This window comes from Hibiscus syriacus, unplaced genomic scaffold (assembly GCF_006381635.1).
Source record: "Hibiscus syriacus cultivar Baekdansim isolate YM2019G1 unplaced genomic scaffold, ASM638163v2 tig00117047_pilon, whole genome shotgun sequence".
Taxonomy (NCBI): domain Eukaryota; kingdom Viridiplantae; phylum Streptophyta; class Magnoliopsida; order Malvales; family Malvaceae; genus Hibiscus; species Hibiscus syriacus.
In genome coordinates, this window is record NW_024063537.1 from 661,344 (window position 1) to 686,288 (window position 24,945).

General features: G+C 34.4%; 2 protein-coding genes and 1 pseudogene across 2 annotated transcripts; all 3 read left to right on the top strand.

Annotated features, from left to right (window-relative positions):
- Positions 1 to 3,504: 3,504 nt before the first annotated feature.
- Positions 3,505 to 5,771, top strand: LOC120197199 (pentatricopeptide repeat-containing protein At2g01740-like). Its single transcript, XM_039198802.1, has 2 exons — positions 3,505 to 5,558; positions 5,645 to 5,771. The coding sequence occupies exon 1, from the start codon at positions 3,545 to 3,547 to the stop codon at positions 5,300 to 5,302; it is 1,758 nt and encodes a 585-aa protein (XP_039054733.1). The 5' UTR covers positions 3,505 to 3,544; the 3' UTR covers positions 5,303 to 5,558; positions 5,645 to 5,771.
- A 4,112-nt stretch (positions 5,772 to 9,883) lies between these two features.
- LOC120197183 lies at positions 9,884 to 16,782 on the top strand (annotated as a pseudogene).
- Positions 16,783 to 17,837: 1,055 nt separating this feature from the next.
- Positions 17,838 to 18,838, top strand: LOC120197135 (probable calcium-binding protein CML25). The gene is made up of 2 exons (XM_039198747.1): positions 17,838 to 17,885; positions 18,030 to 18,838. The coding sequence occupies exon 2, from the start codon at positions 18,089 to 18,091 to the stop codon at positions 18,701 to 18,703; it is 615 nt and encodes a 204-aa protein (XP_039054678.1). The 5' UTR covers positions 17,838 to 17,885; positions 18,030 to 18,088; the 3' UTR covers positions 18,704 to 18,838.
- Positions 18,839 to 24,945: the final 6,107 nt, after the last annotated feature.

Here is a 24,945-nt window from a genome sequence, read left to right on the forward strand (position 1 = left end):
TTCTGATTCAAAACAGAAAACCACCACCCCAAATTTCCTTTCCCCTACGTTCGTTTCCGACCCAGATCCAGACGTCGTTCGAATTCTTATCGTCGTTTTGAAACCACCGTTGTGTTCATCATCGAGCGAGGAACAAACCCTTCAATTTAATTGAAGCGAAACGCGGCCAAACGTCGGGAATTTCCAGTCAAAGTATTGACGTTTTTTTTAGCTCTATCGCCGGGAAAATCTTAAATTCACCGCCGATCGTTGCTCCGTTTACGACACCTCCTGCACCATCGTGTTCCTTGTGCTGTTTCGAGTCCACCAGTGTCAACCTTGTTCACCGTAAACGGTGGCGCGTGAGGAGGTGGAGCAATCAAAGTTTCGGCCGAGTTGAAATCGAGCTCTTCGCCGTTCAAAAATTTGAACCGATTGTTGTAAGTATCTCGAAATCGCTCAAAATAATTTTTAGGAATTTTTTCGACACCGTATCACTGTTTACGCGCCGCCGCAGTGAGAGTGAGCTGCTGGAAAACCGGTTTGACCAGTTTTGAACCGGTTTGACCGGTCTGAACCGGGTTGACCCGACCCGACTATTGACCCGACCCGACCGTTGACCGTTGACTGTGACCGTTGACCGTTGACTTTCTTTGACCAAAACTTAAAATGGCTTTGACCGGCCCTTAAACGACCGTAAATCTTTTCCGAATATACCTATCCTGATAGTTTTCGACGTGCCGAATCCATTTCCGCAGTCCGTTTTGCCAAATTAGAACCCGAAGGTCTCCAAATTGACGATCAAATTGGTTGACTTTGACTTTGACCAATAATTTGAATTTTTGAAAAGTCATACTTTATGTTTTTCGACGTCCTGATTCCGATTCCATAATCCGTTTGGCCAAATTCAGACTCTAAATTCTCCAAATTGATAGTCAAACCCATAAAATGCTTATATACTTAAGAATTTTAGCTTTGAACAATTAAGTCAGATTTGGGGCTGATAAATTATTATTATTTGAAGGTACACGAGACTCTCCGGATCGTTCGACAGCTCGACCAAGCTCTTCTAGATCAGCTAAACCACGTATGCCAATATTCACCTATAAGACCCGTAAATTTTATGATTTTAGAGATTTATTTATGTTACCCATAAGTAATATAGTGTTACTACAAAATAGGTTCGAAAACTATAGCAGAGCGTGGTGAAACCAACAATCAGTAGATCTACTATTTGAAACTATTATCGAGGTGTGTTTCCTATTTATTACTGAACTGATTTATTTGTTTTAATATGTGGTACACTGAATTCTTTGGTTACCGTATTGTTGATGCATCGATTTAATGTAATGTTTTTACTTTGCAAGTTGACTTTATTTTTTTAACATGGACCTTATTTTAAAGTATGAGATTTTAATATGATGACATTTTTGCTATTACTATTCGGTTTATCGTGATTTGATTTTTAAGATATGTTTTAAATTAAATTATTACTTATTGGTATTATATTTACAAGTTGGGTTTTGATAGTATGATTTATTATAATTTCATGTCATTTATAATGTGATTTTACATCGATTGAATAACGGTTTCGGAAAAATGTCTTAAAGAATCATAATGTGATCCACTAGATTTAGTCGAAACGCATAGGCCGGGTCTAGGGGGTTAGAGTACAAATACTTCTTACCCCTTTTTGCCTTTAAAGTTTGACTTTAAAATTTTAATTTTTTATAAATTAGTATTTTTAATTTACTATTGAATTTGAGGTTTTTTTAATAAAAAATCAATTATTATGACCTAATATTTATGAATCTAACATAATTAAAAGGTAATTTCTAAATTCTGACTGCCGATGGTCTCCCACGGAAACTGCTCTCAACCTGTCGTTGGGGGCGACCTACTATCCTACCTCCTCTTACTCCATTACATATGAGGAATAGGGTCAATTTTTTTTAAAGCTTAACTTGGCACCAATATTGTTTTATTAGTCTAAAAAGGGTATTCGATTGGTCCGAAAGCATGGGCTTTTTTTTTGTAGTTTGAACGAGCAAAGATGGTGGCAGTCATTGAAAGTGAGGTTTAAGCTAATCATTAAACCCTATTATGAGATATTAAACATGCTCAACTCGTTTAAGCAATCATTATTTTTTTTATCAAAATTAATTGATGAATCACGAACCAATATATCTCAGTAGTTAAAAAAATGATTGTTATTTTTAAAGGATTTAGATTCGAACACCAGAGATTGTTCGATATTTGAGCCTTCATTATCAAATGATTGACTCTTTAGAACATATACTATCTAGGGATGACAACGAATTGGGTTAGGGTCGAGTTTTTGATCAACCCGACCCGAAAAAAATTATATCCTATTCAATCCAACCCAAAAAATATCTATCCTCCACTTGATTCAGACCCGTCCCGATTTTTTAGAGTATAAATCCTACATGTCTCTACCTAGTATAAATTAAAGATTTATTTTAATATATATATATATATATATATATATATATATATATAAGGAAATTACATTATTATTCTCGGGTCAGGTAAGAGTTTTTCAACCTTACCCTTAAAAAATCTGATTCGACATGACCTGGCCCCATAATTTTTTTAAGAAAAAATATGACTCTATCATGTTAGAACCTATTGAATTATGTTAAATTTACATCCTTAATACTATCACTTGTAAGTACCATAAACAGATAAAAAAATTTAATTGACAAGATACACAAGATTATAGATGAGATTTGATATGAGTCTAATAGATTTTGATTCGATCCAATTTCATATTTAAAAAAAAATTAAATTCGGATAAGGTCAAGTTTTCTAAAAGATGAGATCATGTGCAAGTCTCCATTCTCTAAATCTGAGTTGAACGATGGATCAAGAAGTGTTGTACTAAAGTCAAGCTTAGATGGACTGAAAGTAGGTTGATCTAACTCATGATCATCTCTAAATGAGTCTCGATACATATTTTATATATATAATATATGATCTTGTTACACAATGTAAATTTTTTTTAGTTTTACATAAATTTGGGACTGTTGGATGAGTGAAAATAGATGGCTGAGATTAACAGTAGTAAAAAAAATAATGAATCAATCTCAGGCATCTTTTTTCACTCGTGCAATGGTTTTAAAACTATGTAAAACTAAAAAAATTTACATAGTGTAAGTATGTCCTAATTATATATAGTTCAAATAAAAGTAAGCAAGAATTATTGTATAATTAAAAGTAATGGATTAAAGTAATAAAATTATCGACATGACATTATTTTATGATGATACATAATTTTTATCGTTAATTTTTTAATGATGAAACGACTAATACGTAATGTTAACTATAATTTTGAAAGAAAAAAAACGTTAAGTGGTCAAAACGAAATAAAAGTGATAATTGAGTATTAAACAGGTAGTTTACTTTAAATACTAAACGTATCTCAAAACGTCATCGTTTGCCTCTTCTCCCTCTTTCGTTTAGGGTTTAAGATTTATTTCAAGGGTTTAAGAGCTGATTAAGAAGAAAAAAAAGAGAAACCTATTCAATCCCCAAGTCCCCATGAATGATAAAAAACAGCTTCAAATTCTTCTCTCACCTGAAGAAGAAGAAGAAGCAGAAAGCCCCAAAAATTTTCCCAGACCCCATTTCTTACAGAACATTTTCGGATTCCAACTTCGGTTGTCCCCTCAAATTCTTCTCTCATTTGAAGAAAACTTCAAATTACCCAGACCCTTATTCCTTCAACAAGCTTCTCCACAGGCTGACAGCTTCCGACTGTGGCGCACTCTCTCTCAAGCTACTGTCCTTCCTCCTCTCCAAAGGGTACACCCCTCACCCTTCTTCTTTCAATTCAAGCATATCCTTTTTATTTAAGTTAGGACATTCCGGCTATGCTCAAGAGCTTGTGAATTTGATGCCTTTGCATGGGTGTGAGCCGGATATTGCAACTTATAATTCTTTGATTGATGGGTATTTTAAATGTGGTGATGTTGTTAAGGCTTGTTTGGTTGCGAATGAAATTAGGGTTGGTAATTGCAAGCCTGATTTGGTTACCTTCAATGTGTTGTTTAATGGGTTCTGTAAGATGAGGATGATGAAGGAGGCTTTTGTTTATATGGGCTTGATGTGGAAAAGCTGTTTGCCGAACGTGGTTACTTATAGTACGTGGATGGATATGTTATGTAAGGTGGGGGATTTGGATATGGGGTTTAAGATGTTTAGGGACATGAAGAAGGATAAGGTGGTGGTGAATTCCATCTTGTTTACCTGTTTGATCGACGGCTGTTGTAAGGTTGGTGAATTCGAAGCCGCATTCGAATTGTGTAAGGAAATGAAACGGAGCGAGCTTGCATTGAATGTGGTTACTTACACCGCTCTCATTGATGGTCTTTGCAAGAAGGGGATGCTGGAAAGGGCTGAGTGCTTGTTTTTCAAGATGTTGAAAGATAAAGTTAAGCCTAATTCCATTGTTTATACTTCAATCATTGACGGACATTTCAAAAAGAGTAATGTAACTGATGCCTTTAAATATTTAGGTAAGATGTATATTCATGGAGTCGAGTTTGATATGGCAGCAAATGGGGTAATAATTACCGGCCTATGTAATAATGGTAGGTTTGATAAAGCATCAATATTTATGGAAAATATGGTCAAGAGCGGATTGCAGCCTGATAAGTTGTTGTTAACCACAATAATGGATGCCCATTTCAAGGCTGGGGATGTAAAAGAAGCACTGAATGTCTATGGTGAACTATTGGCCCGTGGTTTTGTCCCTGATGTTATAGTTCTTACGAGCTTAATGGATGGCCTCTGCAAGCATGGCCGTCTGAATGAAGCTGAAAGTTATTTTTGCAGAGAAAAGGCCAATGAAATATCTTATACCGTGCTTATTGACGGGTTGGCCAAGAAAGGGGATTTTACAGAACTGAATAGGCTTTTTAGGGATATGTTGGAGGCAGGATTCACTCCGGACAAATATGTATATACTTCTTGGATTGCGGGGCTATGTGAGCATGGAGATTTGATAGGGGCCTTTAGAGTAAAAAATAGAATGGTTCAAGAGGGTTTTCAGCTTGATCTTTTGACTTATAGCTCCCTTATTTTTGGTTTAGCGAAGAAGGGTTTAATGATTGAAGCAAAGCAAATATTCGAGGATATGTTGAAAAGGCAAATTACGCCTGATGCTGCAGTTTATGAAATTATGATCAGAGGATATCTACAGCAGAATAATGAAGTTGCTGTTGCTGGTTTGGTTGAGGAAATGGAAAAGAGGGGTTTCTCAACAGCATCATGCAAAGTAGGGGGAAAAAATGAATTTTGACAACACTAAATGCCTTCGATTTATTAGTTCAGTCAAACTTGTCTATTATCTGAAATTGAAAAAGAACCCCTTCCAATTCGGGTTGCTTACTGGATAATGGAACACGAGATGCCTTCATAGTAGGTATCCATACCCCATTTCAGGATTTTTGCCAAGTGGAGACTTTAAGTGAATATAGTTCATTTGGGATTGCAACAGAAGGGGAAGATCATTGACTGCCTTGCTGTTTTCTGTGACACTGATGAACAAAAAGTAGGTGACAGATCTGATAATTTTTGTCACCGAGTAGTACAGCCTTTGTAGTCTCCTGATGTCCTAATTCGGGGTTTTGGCCTTTTGCAGTGGATCTTAGCTTTGCAGAACACATGCCACCATCTTGTCTTGATGTTTCAAACTTCAATACTGAACCCAACTATAGAAGGAACTTAGATGCATGTCTTTGGGAATCATCGCATGCGACGAGGAAAAAATATTGGTAACGAATCTATCGTGTTACCAATTTATCTTGCTTCTTGAAATTGGGAGATGTGTTCTATCCGGTGAGCACATCACATGTATGTGGCTTCCTTGAACTTTCTAGTGGGCCTGCTTGCTGGAAGTTTTATGATTACACAATAGGTCCCTCACAGTATCTATTTTGGTATTCACCGGAAGATTCACTGTGCTCATTTTTCTTTTAAAATTATGGGTGTCGGGTGGGTTTCTTTACAGCTCATTTTCATGTCTTGACACCTTCAGACAATTCCATTTATGCTATATTCCGGTGGATATGTTTACAAATTAGAATCCTTGTGGACATCTTTTCTCGAATACCTATTGCATTTGCATCTAATAGATTCCGCTTTATAGTTTCCGTAAACATCGGTTCTGAATTGCAGATTCACGAGCAATCTTTCAGTCTTTGTACAGATGCCAAATTCCTCTTCCCCGAGCATCCGATATTTGTACACGGCGACTGGGTTCGAGCAATGACCATTCTTTACAAATTTCTAGTTCTAGTTCAGTGGATAAAATCTTTTATGGGTTCGAGCAGCTCGAAGGCTGTTTTCAATGGCTCTGCAGGCAAGCAATGGAAGAGGAGAAGAAGACGGCTCACACCAGGATGAGCTTGTGCATCATGTCGGGTGAAAACCAGCACGTGGTTCGGACATGCCATCCCTGGTAATTCTCTCTGCATTCCCGACAAACGTGCTTTGATCCATCGATTACGAATATTTGGAGAAAAAACAATGGCCTTGGTAGAATATATTTGATAATCTTCCAGAATGACTATGAATCAGTGTTGCTTTCTTGCAGAGATTGAGACAAAGAGTTTATGTTGGACGAACTTGCGATATGATTTAGTCGTTTATTGTTATTATTTATATATTTAAGGATGAATTTTTTTGATCTGATATAATATTATAATTATAATTTATATATTTAAGGATAATTATAATAATAATTTTTAATTAGATTTTTATTTTTATATAATAAATCAATCCTAAATTTTTTTGATCTGATATAATATTATAATTATTATTTATATATTTATAGATAATTATAATTATAATAATAATTTTAATAATTTTAATTAGATTTATATTTTATATAATTAAAATTAATTTATATGTATATATATTTAGGTCAAATCGGGTGTGAATTTTAACCTAAAAAATCAGATTGAATTTAAATTTGGACGAGTTAAAAGTTTGGTTGATTCAACTAGTTACCATTTTTATTTAGGGATGGCAATGGGTCGGGTCGGGTTTTTGGGCCACTCGACCCGAGAAGAAAGGGTGCTCCACCCGTGACCCGATCCGACAAAATTAAGGTTTCACCCGACCCAATCCGAATATATGACTTAGAAACCCGATCCGACCCGAAATAATAAAAAATATATTTTTATTCAATAAAAATAGTGATTTAATTGAAAAAAAATAGATATATAGGGGTATTATTGTAATTATCTCTAAATATATAGGGTAAAAATATTTTTTTTTTCGGGTCGAGTCGGATCGAATTTTTTCCACCCTAACCTCGACCCGACCCGAACAGTGCATAAAAAAACTCGACCTGAACCCGATTTTTTTAAAAAAAATCAGACTCGATCAGGTCGGAATCCGTCGGATTCGGGTTGAGTTGCCTTCCTATCTCTATCTCTATTCACATATAGTTAGTGGACTATTCATTAACATTAAGAAATTAAAAATTTAGGGAAACTTATAAATTTAAGGATTTTATGGAATTTTGAAAAGTTAAAGATTTAGGTCTAGTTCGACGTGGCTTTTCAATCAAACATATTTTTAATTAAAAAATTCGTTTTGAACCCTAAAGTAACACCAAACAAATAAAAAAAACTATGGTAGGAACGATGGTTTTAAACTAATTGCAAAAGTCAGGATTTATAGATTTTTCATTTTTAAATTTGTATTTAAGAGCAAATTATAATTTTACTCTTATTAATGCATGAACTACACTCAAATTATAATCTCAAACAATTAAATTTTAAATTACACTTCTAAACAATATTTATAGATTTTTTTATCTATTATACTTTTAAAAGTTAATTTTCAAAAACTCTGTCACATTAGTTCGTAAGAGTTTAGAAAATTAAAATTTTTAATTTTTAAAGAAATGAAGTTAATTCTTTTATATTTGTTAACCGTTAAAATAATATCGAAACAAACCTTCAATATTTAAAGTATAAAAGTTAAAAAAAATCTTTTGAACATTTATTATTATATGGATTGATTTTTATTAAAAACTAAAATAAAAAGAAGCCGATAAAAGTAGAAAATGATAAACTATGTGTTTAGTAATTAAATTATTAGTTTTAGTCTATTTTAATACCTTATTATTTTTTTTCTAAAATTATATCCAACGTTTAATTTTTATTTCATTTTTATACACTATCATTAAAAATTTAACAGACAAGCTCGTTAGCTGTTGTGTCTACAGTCACCAATAATCACATCTGTTAGTCGATGAAGCCCAAACTTTCCAATCGACACCTTTTCGACCACCTGAACGTGATTTTGACCTCCGTTTCACCAAAAATACCTCAATTTCCCCAAATTAACAATGGACTCTTCGACTTCTTCATTCTTCGATCTCCAACATCAATCGTCCGATGGGCCTGAGACTGAACTATGTTGGTTGATTCGTTGTTCTTTCTCGATCCATTATATATATTGGTCATCCGTCCACCGGAGTTATGCTCAACCATCTCTTCTATTAAGTTTTTAATAATATGATATTAAAATAAAATATAAAATAAATATTTTGCTTCAAATGTTGTCTCTTGTATTTTGCTTCATTATTGGTGCAATGAAAAGTTTAAGGGTAAAGTACACAAATGGTCCCAGATCATATGGTATTGTTTTATTAAGTTTCTCGACTATTAAAAGTTACAAAATGGTCATTCGACTATTTATTAGGTTCCAAACTCGTCTTTTTCCGTTTAAAAAAATTACAATATTTTGAGTTGAATGTTAATCCGCTAACTATGATATTATAACATTTGATGTTAGAATCTCAAACGACTATCATATTTTAGTCATCATGTTAACGTCCAACTTAGACAACTGTTAATATTTTAACGAAAAAGGACAAGATTAGAACATAATGAATAATCAAGTGATAATTTTATAATTTTTAATAGTCGAGAGACTTAACAAAGCATCATTCTATAGTCGAATGACTATTTTATATCTTTTAATAATCAACAACACCTTTTTGTACTTTACCCAAAATTTAATGGACTGAACAAAGCATCATTGAAAATGTTGAAGTGGATTAGTCCATCAATTAAGACAAAGCGGATTAAGCTAATTTAAAAGATGAGTATTATCATTATGAAATTTGAATTTTACCTTTTTGCCCACACCTTATCTAACTACGAGACGCTTGGCTTGTAAACACTAATAATATAAGGGTAAATTACGCATTTAATATATAAACTGTCAGTTTTTAGTATGTTTTAGTATTTAAACTTTTAATTCTTTAAAAATCATACCTAAAGTTTAGTTTTTGTTTCATTTTAGTACACCGTCGTTAAAAAATTATTTTTTGTTTCATTTTAGTACCTCTTCAAAAATTAACATTAAAGTTTTGAAAAAATTGAAATTTTAGGTGTTAAAACCGATCAAAATAGATAATTTAAGTACTAATCGTGTTAAGTTTTGAACGATAGAGTACTAAAACAAAATAAAAATTAAACCTTAGGCGTAGTTTTGAAAATATTAAACATTTAAGTACTAAAATGGATCAAAACTAATAGTTTAGGTATTAAATGTGAAGTTTACCCGTAATATAATTACCAAGGAGTGGGAGCGTAATTTAGTCATTTCATTTTAATCACGTCACTTTCCGACACCCTTTATCCGTTTATCTAAACTGAAAACGACATAATCCTAAATTCCAAGGAAATATTAAGTTAATTAGTTTATTAGATAACATATATTAAAGTTACTTAATTATATAAAAATAATTATATTAATTATTTTTTTTTAAAATTGTAAAATATCAATTAAATTTATTGAATAAAGACTATAGTCGTTTCTGAAAAATTTCACCAGATCTGAATTTTCCCTCGGTTTCCGTTTACCGATCCCAAAAAAGCAAACTGAAAACCCTAAAAGAACCAATTTGAAGTGAAATGGGAAATTAAAAGAAAGCTATGTTTAGATTCGAGCTTGAAAAGATAAGGAACCGAGTTTGATTTTGTTGAAAGAATTTTTTCTCCTTTTTTTCTTCTTAATTTTCTGCTATGGCCGACGCACTCTCCGTGATTCCCGCATCAGTTCTCCGTAATCTGTCCGACAAGCTGTACGAGAAGCGCAAGAATGCCGCTCTTGAGGTTTTCTTTCCTTTTCGTTTTGCATTTCAGTGGGATTTAATTTCCAGGTCTTCGTTTTCTTGCAATGATTGATTTGCTTAACTTTTTTTTTGTTATGATAACTGTGTAGATTGAAGGAATCGTGAAACAGCTGGCGTCGGCGGGAGATCATGATAAGATACGGCGGTGATCAAATTGTTGGCCAAGGAATTTACTTACTCTTCACAATCCAATCACCGTAAGGTTAGTGGATGATGGGTAATCTTGTGAATTTTTTTAAACTTTTACGAGTATTTCTATCCATCTAACTTGGATTTTTGCTTACTCTTGTTAAATTCTGGTGTTGTGTGTATGTAGGGAGGATTGATTGGTTTAGCTGCTGCCACTGTTGGGTTGAGTTCCGAATCCGCCCAACATCTTGAGGTAAGCACTAGTTTGCCTTCAGTAGCTGTCTGTTAACATGTTTAAATCTTTTACAAACATATTATTGTTATTCACGAGCCAAGAAGTATCTCACAAGGTTTAAAGACTTTTGCTTTACGAGTGTAATGTTTTAGGGTTGTTAATGAAGGTTACATCTTACATGTTTGTTTGCTAATTAGAAAGCAATTATTAGTTATTACCTGAGATAATAAGCTATGGGTTTTTTCATTATGAATTAATAAATTTAGTGATTAATTTGCTCTTGATGCAATCTGCCAGCATATTGTGCCGCCGGTGCTTAATTCTTTATCTGACCAAGATAGCAGAGTGCGTTATTATGCCTCTGAAGCTCTATATAACATTGCAAAGGTGAAAGAAGATTGGTTTAGCTATGTTTTTCTTGTAATTTCATGTTTTCTTCACTAATAGTGGACATGATATACTGTCTTCTTCTGTACAGGTTGTCCGAGGAGATTTTATCATATTCTTTAATCAGATATTTGATGCATTATGCAAGCTATCTGCTGATTCTGATCCCAATGTACAGAGCGCTGCTCACCTTTTAGATAGGCTTGTGAAGGTTAATAATTGCTCCCTCATCTAAATATTGGAATCTAACTATGTGAATTATGGGAATTTATTGTCCTATTTTTTACTATGTAAAACAGGACATTGTTACTGAAAGCGACCAATTTAGGTATGCAATGTTCCCTACAGTTTTTACCTCAAGAATCTTGTTTTATTTAGCTCATTTGGACTTTTTGGGTTCTATTTTTATAATATTATTTGTATGATTGCTTTGCTATCAGTATTGAAGAATTTATACCGTTACTAAGAGAGCGTATGAATGTCCTGAATCCCTATGTCCGCCAGTTTTTGGTTGGATGGATAACTGTACTGGATAGTGTTCCAGATATTGATATGTTGGGCTTCCTCCCTGATTTTCTTGATGGTAATAAAATCTCGAGTATTTTAAACCAATTACTACTTCCCTATGAGAAGTTATTTTAATTAATCAGTACTTGACTACTCTCAGGTTTGTTTAATATGTTGAGTGATTCTAGTCGTGAAATACGGCAACAAGCTGATTCAGCCCTTTCAGAGTTCCTCCAAGAGATTAAAAATTCCCCAGTAAGATCTCTACTAACATGTTCATTGACTGTTGGATTAATGGCATGGCCACTTGTCTTGAAGTTTCTTATGCTAAGATTTTCTGTTTTACTATTCTTTATGGGAATAACATGATTGAATGCTTTTTCACTGAAAAGGGCTATGGATTTATTATATACCACTACGAAGTATTTCTCTTAAAAAGAAATGTTTTGTTCATTTGTAATTTTCTGACTCGAACAGTGCTACTCTTGAAGTCTGTAGATTATGGTTGCATGACTGAGATACTGGTGCAAAGGGCAGCTTCTCCTGATGAATTCACTCGGTTAACAGCTATCACTTGGGTTTGTAGTGTTTGACTTTATTTTGCCATAGATGGGGGAATATTGTTATAGCAGAAAAGAGGAAAATAATCTTTATAATTGATTCTTTCTTCCCCTTGTCAACTTATTTGTTCATACTATAACTTTTTCCTTGCTATTCTAAGATCAATTATTCCATTACCTTCACATCACATCATAGATTTGTATTCTCTTTGGACAGATAAACGAGTTTGTAAAACTAGGTGGAGACCAACTTGTTCCTTACTTTGCTGGCATACTGGGAGCCATTCTCCCCTGCATTTCTGATAAAGAAGAAAAAATTAGAGTGGTAACTTTTTTTATAGTATCCGTAATGAATCATAAATAACTTTTTTGCAATGTCTTTTAAAAGCTCATTTGAGTTCTTTCCTTTACGTGTTTTATTTTAATATTTTACAAAGGTTGCTCGTGAAACCAATGAGGAACTTTGTTCAATTAAGGCTGATCCAGCAGAGGGTTTTGATGTTGGGTCTATTCTCTCCATTGCAAGGAGGTGTGGTTTTTATTACTTGAGAAAAATGCTAGTTTTGAAAATTTACTAGTAGTCTGCACTCCGTCAACATATATACCCTTCTGTATTTTGAAGAGCTATTGAAAAGTGCTTTTAATGGTGTCTTTGTGATATTTTACTCTTGAAATAACTTCACTGTACAGTTTCTTTGTGGTAATTAATAATTTCTTTGACTGATCAGGCAACTGGATAGTGAGTGGGAAGCCACTAGAATTGAAGCATTGCACTGGATATCAACCCTTTTAGACAGACATCGTGCTGAGGTGAGGAAGCATTTTTGTCTTGTTTACATCTGGTTGTGCTTTTTGTTCATACTTTGTCTTTTCATTGATCTTGCTTGCCAAACGCTTCTTTGGATTCCAAGTTTGGATTTCTGTTTTACCATTTAAACTCTTTGCAATAAATCTCAAATCTCTTAAGATTACACATCAAAGGTGTCTGCTTTTCATGTTGTTACTTTATATCTTTATTTTTCCTTTGAACAAGGAGTATCTATCGCTTTATGCATCGGTGCTTAAGATGTTTTTAGTCCTTTCTTTGGACTATTGTTAGCTCTTTCCGTAGACACACATGTGATGCTGCATACCTGAAATCTTATCATGCATCAAACATACCACATTGCCTGTGTAAAGGCATGATAATTTCATCATAAATTGAAATAAAAAGTGTATTATCTCATGTAAAATTTGTAATTCGCATGTTATATTTATTTGCAGTTTCTGATGCTAATGTTTCCCAAATATGCGTGGTGGTTAATTTTTTTTACCTGAATCAGGTGTTGTGTTTTCTAAACGACATATTTGACACCCTTTTGAAAGCTCTATCTGACTCTTCTGACGAGGTATATTTCTGCTTCTGCTTATGTGTATATTTAACTTTTATATTAAGAGTTTTATTATTTTTCTTAGTATTGTTTCGCATATTTGTAGAACTATAATTACAACAGGATGTGCCCTCTATGTATAATTTTGTTTCTTAGATTGATGAACTGCTACTGAAACCTCCTAGGCCCTAGCTAACTCAGGTCACAATATCCTTATAGTCTCTTCAAGAACCTGAAAAAGGTCTTGCTTTTGCTAGAGGTTCTCCTACTCTCCATTCTGTCTTTGTAAACTATAGTATTTTGAAGATCAAACCCATAGGAAGATTTACAATTTTCAACAATTTGAACTTACTTCCTGAAAATGAGACTAATTGATTAATTAAAGCTTCAGCTGCCAAAGTTTTTAGTTGACCTTATTATCTCACACTAAAGTAGATTACAAAAACATGAATGAAACTAGTTTCTACAATTATCTGAACACTTAATTAATGATTAACTAAATCAGATTGTAGACTTAACTTGGAAACTAGTATGGAAGTATGATTGATTAGTGACTTTCCATCATAATTGATCAACTTGGATAATCTTATCGTTGGAGGAACATATTGACGACCCTCCATTTATAAGGTAACTAGGACTTATCAATATCCTAAGCTTCCCCATAGAGGTTATGGATAGTCTCACATCCTAATTTGACTCTCCTAGGATAACTGAACCTAAATCCTCACCGAAATCCCTTCCTAGAACCCAGTTTCTCATGCATCTTAGTTAACCTTATCCCTCTCAATACTAAACTTGGAGACAATCCATTTCTAAATTCTGTAAATCAGCTAACTCCCTAATCTGATGTAAATGTTGCCTTGCTTAAAAATCGCAAAATTAACTGTTCTCCTGCTTAAATCATGCCATGGCACCAGAGTGTCTTTGCTATTCAGTTTGATTCATTACAATGCTCTTTTTCCTAAACGTAGGCTCGGATTAGAAATTTTTTTATATACAAATATGACCTTAATTCAAAATCTAACAAAATATTTTGAACGATGACTTTAAAAATGAAATCGAAACACTGTCACAGGAAATGAGCAAAATCAACTATAAATAGTCTGGATTTATCCAACAAGCTAATAGGTCGAAAATAGCTTGCTTTTGGATAGTTATCGTATATGCTAATTTATAATGCAATTTTGATATTGCCATTAGGTTGTGCTCCTGGTTCTTGATATTCACGCGTGCATAGCACGAGACACCCTACATTTCCACCAGCTTGTTGTTTTTCTGGTGCATAATTTCCGTGTTGATCATTCTCTGCTGGAGAGGTAATTCTAGGTCCCTCGAGCACTTTGTCTATTTCTTAATGAAATTTGTTGTAAATTTTGAATTATTTTGTTGAGTTGAGCCCTCATGCAGGTTATGCGGCCAACTTGTCTTCTAATTTTGTACATGTGTCTCATCGCTTTCTTTTGCAAATCATTCACCTTATTCTCTCAGGCGTGGTGCTTTGATAATCCGTAGACTTTGTGTTCTCTTGGATGCTGAACGGGTCTATCGTGAGCTATCCACCATACTAGAGGGAGAAGCAGACCTGGATTTTGCCTGCATTATGGTTCAGGTTCTGTATTGTATTTAAGAATTAAACTAATGCAATAAGGCTTGTCTGTTGAAATAATAAAATGAAGCTGCTTCATAACATTACAATATGATGGTCGTGACATAATCAGAGTTAATATGCTTTTTTATAATCCTTATCTTTAGTAGAATGGTATTTCCTTTGTGTCTGATTTTGAATCTTTTCCTTTGTGTTTCAGGCTTTGAATTTGATTCTACTTACTTCTGAGCTGTCCGGGCTAAGGCTACTTTTAAAACAGTCCCTTGGTAATGCTGCTGGAAAAGATTTATTTGTTTCTTTGTATGCTTCATGGTGCCATTCACCCATGGCAATCATAAGTCTTTGTTTATTAGCACAGGTAATAAATTATAAAGTCCTTTAATGGCCAACCAATCCCTCCCTCTATTTTCATGTGGTCAGCCACGTTTGGACCATCTGCTTTCATTGTTGTTAATCTAGTTTATTTGCTTGATAGACATACCAGCATGCAAGTTCTGTGATTCAGTCCTTGGTCGAGGAAGATATTAATGTCAAGTTCTTGGTTCAGCTTGATAAATTGATTCGCTTGCTGGAAACTCCTGTCTTTACTTATCTTAGATTGCAGGTGCCTAAATAAATGCTAACTGGGGCCACTTGTCCTTTCAATATCTTTAACATGCTTGAGTTGTACGACTTGCGATATTGTGTCTGTATTTTTATTATACGTATTTTCCCCCTATTTTCCTTCTTCATCTTTTAAATTTAGAATGTCTATCATGTAGCTGATCCTTTTTCTGATTTCCAGCTTCTTGAACCGGGAAGATATATATCATTGCTGAAAGCATTGTATGGTCTTTTGATGTTGCTTCCACAGGTATGCCTGTGCTAATTTCTCAGTTTCTTACTTTTCTTGGCACCCCTGCCTCAAGCGTAAAAATGGCTGTCAGCAAACAACTTGACTCGTCTAACAGGTCAAACAGTTTCTTAGTGCATGCCATAAACTGACACACGTACACGAAAACACGTGTTGGATTTTCATTGTTAATATATTGACTAGCTGATTTAACTACAGCAAAGTGCTGCATTCAAGATTTTGCGGACTCATTTGAAAACTGTGCCATCGTACGCCTTCAATGGTGACCGACTCAAACGAGCATCATCAGGCAACTCATACAACCAGATTTTACATTACAGTGGATCCCAAGTCACGGAGGATGGTGACATAAGCCAAGATAATGAGAATTTACGTAATGGAATTAACTTTGCTTCGAGGCTTTCCATAAGAAGAATTGGTTTCAAACTCTATGATTATCTTTATATTGCTATTGGCAGAAAAAGAAAGTCCAGTTTGCTGGTCTTTCTTCATGATGTACATCTTTCTGTTCGGCTGTTCACACCGTCTTTTATGGTTTTCCTAGAAGAGAACCAATTTATCATCTTTCCCCTTCTCTATGCAGGAAGGGCCAGAAGCAGAAGCAGAAGCAGAAGCGGCCCAGCGACCTTCAACATCAGACTCAAACGTGCCACCTCCAACATCATCTAGAAGAAACCCGGGCTGGTTTTAATTTGTTCGCCGGTGCCTATTCAGTTTCATTTGTACTATGATCTCATGATGGTTGAGTTGAGCCAGAGGTGAGATCCAAAGCATAGTATGTAAAATTGTATATTATGGTAGTTTGTTTCCATTAAATTCATGGAGGTGGGAATGATTCCAAATTAGGTTTTGGATATATAAGCTTGGAGGGGCCTTTCCAGGCTATTTTTTTTCTCCTTTGTAAACAGGATATGCCCATGTGGCTCTGTTATTTTTTTTAATTGAAATCCACGTGGATTAGAGGGAGATAAAATGAATTTAGAGAATACTTTTCTTTTACCGTTTACAGTACTCATATGGATACCTTGCTTTTATTCGACTCTGCAATTCGCTGCGAAAAACCCGGAAACGTGGTCGTAAAACGAGGTAATACATGTAAATCGGTTACTAACGTTATCGATTTGTGACAACAAAAATATTAATATTTCATTTTATTCCTTAATTATTGTTAAAACACAATTAGGTCCTTGAAGAATGAATTTATATCTAATTCTCATTTTTTCCCGAACACTCCATCACATTCTTTACAAAATGAAAAACACATTTAAAGAATTAGGGTAGTTTTCTTGGTATTTGTTTCAACCACACTTGAACAAAACATATGTGTTTACACAATAAATTGCCTTCTTTTTGTTGCAAAAAAAAGAGTGAACTTTTTTGTTATTTTTTTTTTCTGTTTCATCGTATATTTTAAACAACTGGTAACCTAGGAATCGAAAATCAAATGCTAAAGAGAGAATAGAACACACTAATAAGTATTTTACTCCAACGCAATGCTGAGTTTCGAAGATTGCATTGTAGTTGAAGATAATTTAGAATTATCGGTTTTGTTTATTTTGTTTTGTAAGAAACGTGATTCGAATATAGTGAAGGTAATGGGATGTGAAAAAAAATTGAAAATTAGAAAACTTTTTGGGGTAAATTAGATACAAAAACATTATTCAAGGACATATTTGATGTTTTAGCTATAATTTAGGAGTAACATAAATATTAACCTTTTTGTTAACATTACCCCATCATCAATTTAACGAAAATAACGGTAGAGTGATCATTTTGTTATAAATCGATAATGTTAGTGACCAATTTATTATTTTTAAAACTTTAGTGTGAAAAACAAAATTTTACTCAAACATTAGTGACAAATTTATGTAGTTTACCCTTAAAATTAACTTAAGATTTCTCTAATTCTCCCAAAAAAAATTGTTACATATTCTCTGTAGAGATAATAGTGGATTTCTTTTATTATAAAAAAAAATAGAATTAAAAAAGGTAAAATTAATCAGTGACAAAAGGGAAATTCAATTATTCAACCACCCAACAAGATGCTCCCAAGTTGTTTTTTTCTCCACAAATTTTGTAATGCAATCACCGCCTGAACTCTCTCTTTAACAAACCCATTAACATTCCTTTCCACTGTTTATAGCAATCAACCGATGATTATTTGCAGTAACAACGAATATCCCAGTTTTCCTTTCGTCTCCTAATCCCATATACGATCCAATTTCCCCCTTTTTGTTCCATTTTCTTGAGTGTTTTGATCACAGGGAGGTTTCAAGCTGATGGGATTTGGGTCGATTTTCAATCGGAAGAAGAAGCGAGGTTCCACGAATTCTGCTGCTTCTTCTTCACCGGATGTTCCATCGAAGGAATCGTTGTTCATTCAATCCCCGATGCGATCTCCCTTGGGGAATTTCACCCAGACCCAGCTGCAAGAAATCGAAGGGGTGTTCAAGAAGTTCGACCCCAACGGCGACGGCAAGATCTCGGCGTCGGAGCTCGGCTCCATCTTGAAATCACTAGGCCAGCGGCCCTCCGACGAGGAACTCGACGACATGATCAGGGAATTCGACGGCGACGGCGACGGGTTCATCGATTTCCACGAGTTCATCGAGTTGAACACCAAAGGGATCGACTACGAAGAGGTTTTGGAGAACCTGAAGGACGCTTTCTCGGTCTACGACATCGACGGGGACGGTTCGATTTCGGCCGAGGAACTCCACGAGGTGCTTCAAAGCCTCGGGGACGAGTGCTCTATCGCCGAGTGTAGGAAGATGATAAGCGGGGTGGACAATGACGGGAATGGGATGATTGATTTCGAGGAGTTTAAGTTGATGATGATGGCCGGGGCCACTGTCGGTTCCACTGAATCCGATAAGAGAAAGGTTGCTGTCTAAATCAATTCATCATTGGTTTTTCCCTCTGGTAATTTTCCTAGATTTCTCTGATTAACTGGCTAATTGCTTGTTACTTGTTACAATCTTATAGAGATTGTGTATATTTTGAACTCTTTCTATGGAATTTAATGAACATCATACGGTAAATTCGTTTTTGCCCAGAAATTCTTCTTGTGTGTATGTTTATTGTAGATTCGATTCAACTATGAAGTTGAATTTGAAGTTAAACTGTAAGTTCAATAATGGCGGTCCTGGTTTGCATGGGTGAAAAGCTTGCGGATGGAACTCACAATGATATCCCAATGATTGTTCCTCTAATTGATTAATGATAGCTTCAATCATATGCCTTATTTATCGTACATTTTAATCTCAACACAAACACCTTGAAACCTATAATCAAACAATGGTGGGTCTATTAAGGATTCACGGTGGACATGTGTCCATCCCGAAATTCGATTTTTTTTCTTTAGATAATTACATATTTTAATGATTGTGTCCACCGTGAAACGGGTGAGCGTTCGACCAAGTTCAGACCGAGTCAAAGAATTTTGAGTTATTCGAATTGGTGAGTCATATTCTACAACTCGAAATTGACTTGGAATTTTTTTGAGACGATTCAAATTTATAAAATTCGTGTCAAGTCGAGTCGAATTTTCGAGTTTCTATTTAAAATTAATTGTAAATATTTATAATACTATGATATTATTTGATTCCAATTTAAATAATTTTTATAACCATATACAATACATATATATTTATTCATATTTTTTTCATATGTGATATACATATATCATACATAGACAAAGGACTTGACTCAAATTTGAAAACCAAACTACTAAATACTAAAAATTTCAAGTTATTCGAGTTGTATTTTACAACTCGGTTTGAACTTGATATTTTTTTGAATCGAGTTTATGAAATTATAACTTCGAAGTTAATTCAAATCGAGTCGAAAAATTTGATGAATTGAATTGAAAAAAATCGATTTTTCAAGTTGAATCGAATTTTATTCCCCCTAAATTGGATCCCCCACTATAGTAAAAAACATCAACCACTCGTGCACAAAACAAGGAACTATAATACTCTCCCACAAAATGAGAGATCAGAGTAATCAACTCTAATCTCAGCAAGCCGACAACGTTGCGCAGCAACCATTACAAAGATGGACTGCGCAACTGAAATCGGCTCGGTAATCTTACCAAGTCCTAACTTGGTAGAAGTTAATTAGCTTTGATTTTTAATTTTATTCGGAGTATTCGGATTCAACATTCTATCTCAAACATTATGAAGGATGGTTACTGGGTGCTTTAAGAGTCTTCTACCATCAAACGACATGGAATCGGTGCCGTGGCCATGGCACTGATTATTGTTGCCCAGAGACACTCTTACGAAGAGGCTGAAGTTTGTGCTGTATAAGGAGACCAACACTGCTTTAAGCCCAAGTTCTTGTCGTATGGAAACTTCATTTTAATCGATGCCCTCGCATAGCTCGTTCGGATGGCCTCGGTCGGATGGCCTCGGATGCTTTCGGATGGTTTCGGTCGGATAAACAAGAAACATGTATGACTAAATTATAATTAAACATAAATACTAAACAGTGGCTAAAATAACATGTTTACAAATTTCATGGCCAATTTCGAAAATTAAGGAAAATATATAAAACACATGAAATCAGTGATTAAAATGAAATAACTAAAAATATTATGATCAAAATGAAGCATACACAAACTTGACAGAATAAACAACTAGAGACTAAAATATAATTATTAAAATATACATGCCTGAAACAAAACATTAAAAATGTCACTAAATGATTAAACAAATAGATTACAAAGCATAGGGGACCGAAAATGCTATTATCCCCTAAATATTAAAACACACGTATGAGAGTGTAAAGTTGTGAGGACAAAATTTGCATTTAACCCAAACAATTATTGTTTGATTGTTTCTCCAATGGATCACCTGGCGACCTTCATTGGTCGCCCAGAACACCCGGCGACCTTCATTTGAACTGTAGCAAACACCCTATCTCAACAATTAATTGTTGGAACGTGTTATCTCGTGAATTTTTTTTCTCACAACATTATCTCGTAAATTCAGCCCCCCACACACCCATACGTCCATACAAAGTTTACATAATAGAGGTCCATAACAGAGGTGACCCTCCTAACTCAGTTTACTCCATACGTAAATCTCGGGATTTGAACTCATAACTTTGCTCAAAAAATCTAGTGCCTCATCCTATTAAATCGACTGATTGTTGGTGCTTCAAATAATTTTGAACTTTTCACGTCTACGGATATTTTTTTTAAATTGCATTATATATCATTGAATTTTAAGATTCATATTGATTTCATCAACGAACGATATACCCCAAAATTTATCTCATTAGATGAATTCAAAGAGATTGAAATATTAGCGCACCGAACTTGCATATATAATTTTGCCAATTTAAATAGATTTCGTGAAAAATCAATTAAAAAGTAAAATAGATAAAATACAAACTTTTTGATACCGATGTAGCAGTAAATAATGAATAGTGATGAACGACAATTGATAATTAATAACAGCTAGAAGGCTCAATACTTAAAATTAAAACCACTTAAAGTTTAGTGATAAAAATGATAAATTAAAGCAAACAAGAATAGTTTACCCTTAAATATATATAATACACAGAGGGCTCAACTAGGGTTTCAAATAGCGGTGTCCTGACCGTTATATCGTGGTCGTGGCGGTGTTCGAAACCGCTATCACTGAAAATAGCGGTGTGAAGCGAGATCACACCAATAGCGGCAGATCGCAACCATAATTTAGCGGATCATGACCAATCACGGCAATAGCATACAGGTATTTTGCTATTATTTCGCTATTTTTTTATTAAAAAAAATCAACTCTTTCGAAAAAATTCAACATCGCGATATCTACAATGATCGTAATAACATCGTTATATCTGCAACTGTGATAAAAGTGACGCAACCGAAAACGCTATTTAAAAACCTGGGCTCAACTGCATTCCATTTCCATAAACAGAGGGAGATCAGGTGGGTTCAATGTTTAATCCAAGCGAGAACAACTTGGTTTAAGTTATTAACAGAGAAACAGAGAAGGAAGAAGACTGTTTTCCTCCACAAACATATCTACAACAGATACACCAAAGTTCCAGACAACAAAACAAAGACTCTAACCCTAAAAAACCTGTCCCTCGCCATGAAAATAAGCCGTCTTCTCTTTCTTTCTTTTTTCTCAACAAGCTTCTTCCATGGCGGACTGTTTCCATTAATTCCCAACAGAAATGGGTCTCTCGGCGGCTAACCCCAGAGGCGAACGAGACCTGTGCCTGGTGATCTCTCGAAGAACCCGTCTATGCATATCGGCTTGCTGCAACGATGGGTGCTTGATCTTCTCGAACTCCCGTTTGATCTTCATCACTTGGCTATGGATCGGGACGCCTTTAATACATCCATCTTCGTCTGCTTTAGCTGCTGCTTTGTTGTTGAAGATGGTGTTTTCATGGCTGCTGCTCATCCTCTTCTTCTTTTGCTCCATATTTTCTCTCAACTCGCATACCTAATTCGCACTTTGGCAGAACGCAAATGGCTTCACGCCTAAGCCTTGTATACCCGCCTTCTTTTTAGAGCTTGGAGGGTTTATATATACACACAAACACCATGCGGTGTAAAATTTCTTAATTTTACTTTTATTTTATTGATTTGAGGTATTATTCGAGGATAAACGTTCGTAGTTTTAATAAAACTATTTTTTTAAAATATTAACCGAATTAAATTAAGTTCAATTAATTAGTCGGTTAATCGAATTAACATAAATTTATAAATAATATTATTTATATATTAAATGTTTTTTATTTTTTATTTATTCGGTTAATATGGTTAAAATCGAAGTTTAAACACCCTTAAAGCTAAATAATATATATATAATATATTGAATATTCAATAATTCTGGTTACCTCGGTTAATTCGATTAATTAATCAATTTTAAATCAAATTAACTGATAATTAAAATTTAAAAAATTATTAAATTCTAATTGATTAAATTAAAAAAGTAACCGAATGATTAACCGATCAAAATTTTGGTTCGGAAGATTAATTCGGTTTTGACCTAGTTATGAACACCCTTTAGGAAACGGAAGCTTGTTGGGCAAAGGGTGTGTAATTGGGTCTCCATCTTAATCATTGAATAAATTTGGACTAACACACGAATTTTCCCCATCTTCAGAGCCACGACAATGCTGTCCTGTCCTACGAAGTTGCCTACGCCAACTACTCTTCCAGGTGGCCTTCACTCAATATTTGATGAGAATGACTGCATCATGGAGTTTTGGCATTTATCTTTGTTACATACTTTTTTTCTTCAAATAGCAATTAATTTAATATCGTTTAAATTTATTACCTAAACTTTATATATTGGATCATTTTACTCACTTCACATTTAACTTTTTAACGATGTTTTGACATGACACGAATACCAAAAACGACGTCGTTTTAAAAAACTCAAATATACACCAAAACGATGTCGTTTTGAATCCTCTTCCTTCTCCCCATTTTCTCTCTACTTTGCAAATAAGGTGATTGGTTGCCGCCGCTCACCATCACGTTATTTTTCATTTTGGTCATTGTCTATCGTCATTAATGTTGGTTGTTCGATCTCAAAATTCATGAGTCGGTTCGTATCGATCTCTTGAGTCTGAATATGGTGGTTGTTTCACCACAAAATGTCCAAAAATCTGTGAATTTCGATTGAAACGTTTCGGCTTTTTCATTTTTAATCTTCAATTCATGGATTTCGGAGCAAGTTCCAATAAAATGGAGGTCGGATTCAGACTCAAAGTGTCGAGGCGAAGCGACCCATGAAATTTGGGACCGAACGACCACCATCTACGGTGGTCGACGGTGGCCGGCAGTGATATCTGATCACCTTCTGTTTTTTATTTTATAGTTAGGTGAGCAAAATAGGAGAGAGGGTAAAGTTGTGTGATGGACGATGTAATTTACCCTTTATATTTTCAATTATTTTATATTAAATAATAATAAAAAATACACACCATCACAACGTTAGAGAGATAATAGAGGAGTGAGTAAAATGATTCAATCTATAAAGTTCAGTGAGCAAATTAAAAAAATTAAAAGTATGATAAGTAAAATAGGAGAGAAAGTAAAATTCAATGAGGAACGGTATGATTTACCCTTGAACAAAATTACGAGTCTAAATTATAAAAGTAAAAATGAGATTACAATAATTAAGATCCTTAATTATAAAAAATAAAAAAATAAAAGTTCTAATTAATAAAAAAGTATAATTAAAAAATTAAGCACCCAATACAAATAGGGGCCCTGGGCAATCGCTCACCCTGCTCCGATAATGGTTGGCTCTGCCGACAGCTAGAAGGTTGAAGATCATATGAGCAGGTCATCAGTCTCACCATCGGACTATAGTTATCCAAAAGACACGAGTCTCTAGAGACTTCAGAAACTCCAAGAGAATACTCAAATTAAGGAATTGTACAGATATAATCCTCGAAACTCTAAAAACTCACAAATTAACCCCTAGAGAATAAAATAGAATTATACAAGAAAATGATTAAAAATCTAATAAAAATGTAAAAATAGATATCAACAAATAACTTATTGACATTGAAAGATAAATCTTGTGCGGATTATTGTCTTATATTGCATTCATCTTATAGAAGGAGGGTAGAGTCGATTACAGTCTACGGTGCCAGAAGGAGAGGACGACCAAGGCGGAAGTGGGAAGACTGCTTGAGATCTGATTTGAAGGACTTAGCCCTTACCGAGGACATGACCTCTGATAGGAAATTATGGAGACTTAAGACCATGGTAGCCGAGTAGTGCAGGTCAAATCCGTAGAGTGTATCATCTATGTCTTCTTTTAATGTCTTTGTAGTAATTTATATGACTTCTACTTTTTATACGTTTCTGTCAATGGAAATTATGGAGGCTTAGAACTAGGGTAACGGAGTAGTGTTGCCTTTGTTTAGGTTTTAACCCATTTTATTTATTCATTCTCGTAGCTTGCTATCGTTGACTTCTGTGTATCATTCTCTTCATGTTTCATTTTTTAAATTTTGTCGGGTCTTACATTTCTGTTTATTATAGAGATTTTTATGCAGGGATTACTTCTCATTTACAGACGCGCATATTGAAGACTGCATTATTAACACTGTTCAACTATGTATTTATTTATTTAACTATACATGCATTGCATTC

Bases quoted from the DNA above. Each gene is read 5' to 3' on its own strand.
- LOC120197135 (XM_039198747.1), top strand. From the start codon at position 18,089: ATGGGATTTGGGTCGATTTTCAATCGGAAGAAGAAGCGAGGTTCCACG.
- LOC120197199 (XM_039198802.1), top strand. From the start codon at position 3,545: ATGATAAAAAACAGCTTCAAATTCTTCTCTCACCTGAAGAAGAAGAAG.